General features: G+C 30.1%; 1 protein-coding gene across 1 annotated transcript; it reads left to right on the top strand.

Moving 5' to 3' along the window:
* The first annotated feature begins 656 nt into the window (after nucleotides 1-656).
* LOC124922186 (E3 ubiquitin-protein ligase PUB23-like) lies at nucleotides 657-1921 on the top strand. Its single transcript, XM_047462921.1, has one exon. It carries the CDS (start codon nucleotides 665-667, stop codon nucleotides 1904-1906), a length of 1242 nt encoding a protein of 413 aa, XP_047318877.1. The 5' UTR covers nucleotides 657-664; the 3' UTR covers nucleotides 1907-1921.
* The last annotated feature ends 9025 nt before the right edge of the window (nucleotides 1922-10946 follow it).

The raw sequence follows: 10946 nt of genomic DNA, 5'->3' as shown, positions 1-10946 counted from the left end.
TAACAAGAAATGGCTTCCAAAATTCCATTAATTATATATAATTACTCTTTTTTTTTATCAAGTACATAATTACTCTTACTAATACAACTAGCTTTATATCTATTGATCTTAGATTGACATTGTAAGTATTTATCGCATGTGTAAAACATATTAATCGTCTAGATAATAATATTAATTATAATCATGCACGTTTTAATCTTTTTTTTTTTGTTTTAGTAAAATTTGGTTGGCAAACGGTAAGGAGGGTACATAGAAACAGCCAATTAATTAAAACATGCATCGGACATATGAGCTGTGTCGGCACCTGCACCTTTCCATACTTTTAGAGAGAGAAAGTCAAAATGGTATGCAGTTTAAAGATTGATGATCCATTTGCAACCTTAATTTACGATCACGACCAAGCAAGTAATATTGGGTTGGCCCATCCCTACTGATTCATCACCGCCGTCGAAAAGTCGTCTCTGTTCATCATCTTTACATGTTCATTATTATTAATTAATTAATACTCTTTTCCTTGTCTGACTTTCAAACAATTTGACTTTCCCCATTCTCAATATATAAATAAATAAAACCCCATTCCTTCATTTCTATCCTATCTATCTATAACAAAACATTCATCATCGATCGGTCGATCAAAAGGATTCAACACCCACTTATTGATACAATGGCCACAGACGATCAACAACTCGAAATCCCACCTTTCTTCGTATGCCCAATCTCCCTCGACATCATGAAAGATCCGGTCACAGTCCCAACCGGAATAACCTACGAACGCGATTTCATAGAGAAATGGGTATTCGCCCAAAAGAATCAAACATGTCCGGTAACAAAACTCCCACTCTCCGTAAACGTCGATCTCACCCCAAACCACACGCTGCGTCGTCTCATCCAATCGTGGTGCTCCATCAACGTTTCTCGAGGAGTCGAACGGTTCCCGACGCCCAAACCGTTAGCGAGCAAATCCCAGATCTCGAAACTTCTACACGATCATAATTCTAAATCCGCAGACGAACAGATCAAGTGTCTCAAGAAATTGAAGTCAATCGCCGCCATCAGCGACGCCAATAAACGATGCATCGAGACGGCCGGAGGGGCAGAGTTCGCCGCTTCGTTGATCACATTGGAGGATTCGTCGGAGTTAGTTGTAGAAGACGAGTACGTTGGAGCTAGCGACGAGGCACTTAGCATGCTACACTTACTCCAGCTATCGGATCCCTTCCTAAAGTCATTAGCCACGAACGAGTTCATAACCGCGTTAACTCGGATAATGAGAGACGGTTGTTACGATTCCAGGGTTTACGCGGTCATGATACTAAAATCCATTACGGAAGTAGCCAACACAACTCAGATGGCAGGTTTGAAACCCGAGTTCTTCACCGAGATAGTTCAACTATTGAAAGACGAAGTTACTCCTAAAGCCACCAGGGCGGGGCTTCATGTGCTGATCAACGTGAGTCCGGTGGGGCGGAGCCGGGTGAAGGCGGTAGAAGCCGGGGCGGTTCGTGTTTTAATCGACATGTTACTTGATTCGTCTGAGAAGAGGGTATGCGAGATGGTGTTGACGGTTCTAGACCAGCTCTGCCAGTGCGCGGAGGGGCGGGCGGAGGTTTTGTGCCACGGGGCAGGGGTGGCTATCGTTTCAAAAAAGATACTTAGGGTTTCGAAGGTGGGTAGCGAGAGGGCGAGTAGGGTTTTGCATTCGCTAGCCAAGTATTCGGGCAGTCCGGCGGTTTTGCATGAGATGATGGAGGCGGGGGTGGTGGCGAAGTTGTGTTTGGTTTTACAAGTTGATAGCGGGGCGAGGACGAAGGAGAGGGCGAGAGAGATCCTTAAGATGCACGCAATCACATGGAAGAATTCAAAGTGCTTACCTTTGGCTCTACTCTCTTCTTACCCTCGATCATAAAGGTTTCTCTCTTTTTTTTTTTACATCATTTACAATATATACTCTTTTTGCTGTAAAATTGGGAATTGTATAGATAATATATACTCATTAATGGTTGGATTGAAGCAATTGATACATGTTTTGGGAATAAGGAAATAATAATTTTCATCCAAAAGTGTTTCTATGAAAAACTTTTAATTGGTAGATTGACACCTACTTTAATTGGTTGAATATATTTTTGTATATATTAGATACAGTTTATCATCTATTTTGGGTTTATGATCATTTTATACATTTTCTTGGGATTTTTGTTTGGGGAGGTGATATTTGTTGGATCATATGATTGAAACATGATTATAAAACTTTACATACGTACACTTTGTTATGCGATCTATTACTACATCGTTAGTTGAAGTTCAATCAATTTTACGAAAGATGCTTGAATATTTGAGTTAACAAAGAAGCTGTTAAGTTATCTTTGAGACAAATTTAAATCTAGAAGAGAGACGGTAAAATATTTAGGTCATTTGACATTGATTAATGCATTTGGGTCGTTTCTGCATTGACTAATGTATATAGGGCCTAGATTCTAGGACACCTCTAATATTAAGTAATGCATTTGGGCCATATCTAACATTGAATAATGCAACTGGACCATCTTTACCATTGAGTAATGCATTTCGACCATTTGATATTAACTAATGCATTAGTCAATCTCTAGCATTGACTAATGCATTTGGGCACTGACTAATGTAAGTGGGTCATCTCTGACAAATAGTAATGCATTTGGACTATTTGACCACCTCTAACATTGCTGAGCCACCTCTGACATTGACGAATGCATTTAGGCGATATTTGGTATTAACGAATGCATCTTGACCATCCGACATTGACTAATGTATATGGGTTATCTTTGACATTAAGTAATGCATCTAGGTCATATATGACATTTATTAATTAATCTAGGCATTGATTAATGCATTAAGGACATCTGACATTATCTAATGCAACTATACCATCTCTAGCATTGAGTAATGCATCTAGGCCATCTTGCATCGATTAATGCATTTGGACCATCTAACATTGATTAATGTATTTGAGTCTCATCTAGCACTAGCGAATGTATTAGGGTCATCCGACATCGACGAATGCATCTAGGTCATCTGTCATCGACAAGTGCATCTGAACCATCCGATATCGATGAGTGCATTTGGTCCATCAAACATCGACAAGTACATCTAGGTCATTAGACATCGAAAAATGCATTTGGGCCATCCGATATCAACTAATGCATCTGGGTCATCCATCATTGACAAATGCATTTGTTAAGTTGTCTTAGGGCAACTCTAGATTAGAGATAGAGGGAGATATAATATATGAGCATTGATTAATGTATTTGAGGGTATTTGGAAGAATTCAATTTAAGATGGAGATTTGTTGAGTTGTCTTGAATTGTTTGTTACAAGGAAAGAGAATATTGAATAAAAGAAAATTATATATTTTGGTGTATAATCTTGATATAAGAAAATAAGATTAACTAAAAAAAAATTAATCTTTTGTTATGATAGTACAATTAAGAAAAAATATTGTGACAATATTTTGGAGACTCTTTACCAATATATTGATGTTGACCTAGTTGAGACTTATTTAAAGATGTAGTAGGACAATTTAGAAGGCTGAAGTCTTTGTCTTGAGAGCATCGTTTTCAATCATAGTTCTGTATCTGTTAGGGTTTCAAGGGATCGAGAGTGTTATATAAACTTGTGTAATAATCCTAGTTTGTCATGATATAATCTTTGTTCTGATTTTCTTAATAATAATTTACATTTCTAGTGGAGCTAACCAAGTTTTATCTTTGTGAACCTCGTTAAATTTGTGTTTTATTTATTTATTATTTACTTAATTTCTTGTATTTATGTTACAACGGAGAATTTCTATGAAGATACGTTGGATCTTCTTAATGACCTTAGATCACAATCATTACAAAATAAATTGTCCAATCGTAACATATAGATGCAACACTTTTTTAATGCAAGTTTTTAAGAATTGTAATCCACACTGCACTAAAATATTGAAATATAGCAAATCTTTCAACTATATTTTCAACCAAAACGTATTTTTACAAAAAAATATAATCTGGATAATAAATATTGCAAAACATAATACTAAAAATGGAAAATTCTAATTTTTTTTTCTAAAGTTCTATAAATATATCCGTGAAACTAATCTAGTAATAAACCAGACAAAGATTAATGCTGATAATATCACTAGTATATATTTACGTCAATGTTTGCAATAAAATATATTTTCATTAAAAATATTATATAAATAAGATTGTGATTATTACCAATTAAATTATGAAGTTACTAGGCTAATATTGATATTAAAATTTGTACTATATATTACATTAATACAAATAAATAATATATTCACAACTAGTACTGCAATTTTATTATAATGTATTACTCTAAACTATATCACAATTTTATTTAATAGTTTTGTAAATACTTTTTAAAATATTCACAATATAATAACATTAAGTTATGCATTAATTCTTATATATAATCTCTTCGCAATTAATTCTGTAATGGTATGATATGATATTATTGCAAACTACATTGTATTAATATTTATTAGTTTTGAAAATATCGTTTGACATATTTGTAATATACTAGCATTACGTTTTACATTAAAAATTATTTATAATCTTTTCACACAAAGTTCTGCAATTGTATGATATCAGATTATTGTAAACTAAATGACAATAATATTTAATAATTTTGAAAATATCTATTAGTAATCTATTAAAAATATGTTTTGCATTAAAAATTATAGATAATCTTTTAGCATTACAATGTGCATTAAACTATATGAATTTGTACATAAAACATAATTTCTAAAATATTAATAAACATTCAATGCAAAATTACTTACGAGTCTTATTAAATATGGTCTCCTCAATTCTCATTTCACAATTAATTCGAATGTGTCTTTTCCACTCCCACACACCATCATATCTCTCTCTTCATAATTTCATCATTTCAACATATCTTCCCATTTATTTCTTTTCATCAATATTTCACTCTCTTCAACCTAACTCCCATATCTTTAAGATTTCTTATCATTCCTCTCTTTATCAACTCTTTCTTTTCATCATTTCATCATGGTTTCAAATCGATCTACTCGCAATCGATTGAACAGTTTGATTCGCAATCGATTGAACAGTTTGATTCCAAGCTCCTCCACTCTTTTCTACAACTTAAACTCTGACAATGAGAACCAAATGGCACCGGAGATAGCAGCATGTATGTTTCATATTTTTGGTTATGAACATTGTGGTTATTTAGTGGTTATGAATATTTATGCTTTTTTTTTGTTATATATGATTATTTAGGTTTAATTTTTATGATTATTTATATTTTTTTCTTACATAATTTTTAAAAAGTTTTTGGTTATGAATGTTTATCTAATTAATGGTTATGATTATTTATGTCTAACATGTTATGGTTATGATTATTTATATTTTTTGCTTATATAATTTTTGAAAAGTTTATGGTTATGGTTTATGCATATAATTTTGATTTAAAAAAATTAAATTATACATTTAGTTTTATAACATTTGCACTTCTTTTAATTAGGTATATTTTCTTTTAAATTTATTGCGAATAATATTGCTGATCAATGTCTAGTTTAGTTAAAAAAAATAACTATCGACTACAATATGAATTTGCAGTAACATTTGCATTAATCCAACTTCATCACCACATTGCTGTTATTTTTGCAATAATATGTTGTAATTATTTTTGAACTCTTATCATGTATGAGAGTGCAAAAAATTTTGCACTAATCAACGTTCATCGCCAAATTGCTATAATCTTTGCAATGTTGATAAAATATTTTATTGCGAAACTTAGTGTAGATTAAATGCCATATTTAGTAAATATATTTTGACTCTCGGGTAGAAATTCCCTATTTGAGAGTGAGGTAACATTTGCACTAAACTGTGTTCATCGACAATTTTCTTTAATGTTTACAATATCGATAATACATATTACTGCAAAAATTAGTACAGATCGAATTATATTTTTAGTAAATATTTTTCAACACACGGGTAGAAATCACTTGTTTAAGAGTGCAGTAACCTTTGCACTAAACCGTGTTCATTGCCGATTTTCTTTAATGTTTGCAATATCGATAATACGTATTATTGCAAAAACTAATGTAGATCAAATGACATTTATAGTAAATATTTTTCAAATCTCTAGAAGAATTCCGCTGTATAAGTGTGCAATAACTTTTTCACTAATCCGTGTTCATCGCCAAATTGTTGTAATCCTTGCAATATCGATAATACGTATTATTGCGAAAACTAGTACAAATCGAATGATATTTTTAGTAAATATTTTTCAACTCTCTAGAAGAATTCCGTTGTATAAGTGTGCAATAACCTTTGCACTAATCTGTGTTCATTGCCAAATTGCTGTAATCCTTGCAATATCAATAATGCGTATTATTGTGAAAATTAGTGCAAATCGAATGGTATTTACATTAAATATTTTTCAACTCTCTAGAAGGAATCCCCTATTTGAGATTAAATCGTGTTGATCATCGAATTACTTTAATCCTTGCAATATCGATAATATATTATTGCAAAATATATTGTGAATTTCTATTTCAAGTTAAACTAATTAAACTAGAAATAGTTTTAGTTTTAACAAAATATTTATTATTTATAATTATCATCAACTACCAATGTACTTGTATACATACTTCCTTCACTTCATCTTCTACATTTTACACACTTCAATAACTCTATCTCTCTGTTTTCTATCTTCTTCATTTGATCAAGAATATCAAGTTCTTCAATATATTTCATTTATCATCTATTTTTAAAATAAATATATGTATATATCTTCTATCTTATATATATATAAATGGATATTATTCTTATTTTCACGTATGTCTTCATGTTGTATCACATTTTTAGGGAATTTTCAACTTTTTGACGAACAAAGATCAAGATCTTGAATACATTTTATATGTTTAACATATTATTCTTATCTTGTCTTTGATTACATATATCACATATTATTCTATATATGATTTTATATACAACATCATTTATATATTTGGATAAATTCATATTAATCTTATATTTGATTATATATATATATATATATATATATGAGGGAAGATCGAGTTTAGATGTACCTGAATGTATTGAAATATTTTTAAAAGGTTTAGAAGAGTTCATTTCATTTTATATATTTAACATATTATTCTTATCTTGTCTTTGATTATATATATCACATATTATTCTTATATATGATTTTACATGCAATATCATTTATATATTTGATTATATATATATATATATATATATATATATATATATATATATATATATATATATATATATATATAAATATTGCATATTACAAAATGAGGTAGAATTGAGTTTGAAATTACCATAATAAACCTGAATGTATTGAAATATTTTTAAAAGGTGTAGAAGAGTTCATTGCATTTTCTCAACGTCAAATAAAAAGGTTTAGAAGAATGCTATAATAATTAAAACTCAAATAAATAACTTTTTCATCAAATAAAATTATTTTAAAACACAATAAAATTCACCAAATAACCAACACCAAACAAGTCCTTATTCTCCAAATAACCAACCATTTTTATATTTTAATTAAATAACTTAATCTTTAAATATATGTTATGGAGAATTAGTTGAAATCCAAGATCAAACAAACTCATATTAGATTTTGTCCTTTCCAATTCCCAACATCTCTATAAATCCCAAGTATTGAAGATATTCATTGCATAAACTTAGGAAAACTAAGGATATCATTATAATTAATCATAGGTTTTCTTGGATTATTCATTTCTCAACTACAATGTCTGGAGATTCTTACTTGGTACATCATAATTTTCGTATTCCTTCAATCATTCAATGTTTAAACATACAGGATATGTGTAGTTTACTATACTAATTATCCTTCATTTTGTTCCCATATCTTTATTTGAAGTTGAGTATCCTTTGTAAGTCTCTATCTCTCTCATTATAACAAGATTATAACAAGTTTACTTAGAATGTCCATTAAATTTGACCTAAAAAGTGTGCTTAACCTTTATCAAATATATGTAGATTAGCCTCTGCAAGGGCAACGGAAAACAAGTCAAACAATGATATGTCCAAATTAGTTGCTTATTAGATCTTATTCATTTTGTTCTCTATATTTGAACTTGTTCTTGCAAAGATCATACAATGTTAACTAAATGTCTTTCACTCTCTTTATGATTTTCCTTGTTTTGATTCCAAACCTCATCAAGGATCATCAATCATGTATTAGAATTCATGTTTGGTCTTGCATTTATTTTGAAAAAAGGTATTTTTTTTTTGCAAATGAAAGGAATGTTAGTTCTATATTGTTTTCACCTTTTTTTTTATTAATCTTCTCTAGTCTATACATGAAAAGAAGCCTGATTTTGAAGATTAGGTTGTCAAGGCTCATACAAAATAAAGGAATTGAAGGACATGGCACAATTACTGTTACAATAAATTTCATAAGAAAACAAATCAATCAAAAGGATGAGATATATTTAGTTTATTGTATTAACTAATAGAGAACTAATATAAGGCTGTTATTACTATTAAAAGACCAAGTTATATAAAGATCTGGTTGAGCTAACAATCCATACATAGATTCGTTTATAATCCCAAGTATAATTTCTATCCAAAATGTTTTAAACTAAGTTGAAGTAAGTGTTATGACAATAAGAGATTTGATATATTTTTCAAATAATAAACTCTTGTTTAAATAACAAATATCTTTAAAAAATGATTATTTTCACATTATTTATAATTTTTATTCTAGGAAAGTAGAATAAAGAAAATATTATTTCCAAGACAAAATATTTTTAGTTGTATTTCAATGGATATTAATTTTTCTTTATAAGTTAAATAGAGGAATTCAAAGTCTTATGACAATAAAATAAATAAAAGGTATCACATTTTGTAGGTTTTACATATAAAAGAAGAATTCATAATTTAAAAAATGATTGATAATATTTTTGAACGCTTGCACAAACCAAAATATTGGTATTAAATAATTAGTATTAAGAATATTTTCTCTTAATATGTATTGTAAAATTATGTAATATTTTAATTATATTACATGAAAAGAAGTATTCGAATATCTCGTAGGTTTTATTGTTCGTGAATTATAAAATTAATTACTCAAAATTACATTCTAAATATGTTATTGTCATAAATACTGCATTACAGCGCTAAATGAAGATTAATGTATACATAGTTTCTAAGTAAATATGCAGTTTGTACTCGATAATTCAAAATTAATTACAAAACATGTCATTGGATCTGCAATAAAAATTGCATTGGCCTTCTAACTATTCTATTGCGATAAATATTGCAGTTCAACGCTAAATAAAGATTAATGCATACGTAATTGCTATGTAAATATGTATTTCTAACCCGAGTATTTAAAATTAATTACGAAACATGCCATAGGATCTGCAATAAAAACGATATCGACCTTCTTAATAAGTTATTGTTGTACATATTACAGTTCAGCTCTAAATTAAGATTAATGCATACGTAGTTGCAGAACCTTTTAGTCCAAAATTATATGCATATGTATTTTTTAATGCAAACATAGTTGCAGTTTTCTTTAGTCGAATTTTTTTAATATACCGTGCAAACTCTTTTTTTTTGCGCCCAAATACCCATCCCAAACATCTAACACTTAGAACATCTCTAGCGCATGACCTGTGCCCGCATCGGACAACGTGAAAAATGGAAAGTCATTGTTTTTTTTTTATTTTATGCACTGTATGTAAAAGCAACCCACTATGCCCGTCATGTCCAACTCTAACATTTTTATTATTATATAATATAGGAATATTAGTTATATATTTAATTATAAAAATATTATAATATATTTTAAATTATAAAAATATTTTATATTTTATTATAATATATAAATATTAGTTATATATTCTCAAATATAATATAGAATATTAGTTATATATTTAATTAATAAATATATATTTTAAATAAATTAATATATATTTTTTTATTAATTATATTAACACGTTTTAAAAGTTTAAATTTTCAAATAAAATTCACATTTAAATTATTTAGAGTAAAGGGTGAGCATTGAAGTGTTTTGCCCAAGTACAGCATATATGCTATGCTCTTTCTGCTAAGTGGAAAATTAATTTGATAAAATAAGAGAAGAGAGGTTTTGTGCGCCGAAAATGTTGTTAGAATTTTTTCATCCCTTTTATTCCTTCTCTCACCGACTCAAACATCTCAATCCCAAACCGTGAACGACTCACGCCTCCCTCTTCACCAAATCCTACCCGACTCACGCCTCCCTCTACCCTGATTCTCTAATGCTCAATGATTCCCTAATGGCTGCCCACATCCTAACCGAACCCTAGCCGCAACCCAGAAGACACATAACCGCTAATTCTCGGTACTAGTTCGTGCTCTCCTTATACCTAGAGCAACTTCTCTCTCTTCTTTTTCCTTTCCGAAACCTGCTCCCCCGCTGCCAAAGAAGATTAGAGAGGCGATCGAAGAAGATTAATGAAGAATAGCCTAAACCCTATTGATGATTCTCCCTCTGTATCTCACTCCTCTCTAAAGAGTTTGTCTTTTAAGTTTTGTCTACATCTTTTTCATTTCTAAAATCCCTGCATCAAAACCACCATTGTAGGAGAAGTTTGTAGTTCGGATGGTGAACCGATCAAGCTGTCTCGATCCTCTTATTCGGTAAAACAAAACCAAATAGACGTTCCTTCACGACTCAAACTTCTCTTTATTCGTCTCTTATCTGATATTGCATTCTAATCTCTTCGTTTTATTGCCTTTCAATTGTGTTTATCACTTCTTTTGATTACTACATGTTTATGTTCCTTCTCCATGTTCAGGTGATTTCCAAGATATATTTCTCCATAAATTAACTCTTAGGGCTAATAAATCAATTCTTCAATGGCCGCTCCACCTGTAAGAGCTTGTCCTAATTAC

The sequence above is a fragment of the Impatiens glandulifera genome, chromosome 1, assembly GCF_907164915.1.
Source record: "Impatiens glandulifera chromosome 1, dImpGla2.1, whole genome shotgun sequence".
NCBI lineage: Eukaryota > Viridiplantae > Streptophyta > Magnoliopsida > Ericales > Balsaminaceae > Impatiens > Impatiens glandulifera.
This window is presented reverse-complemented; position numbering and strand designations above follow the sequence as displayed.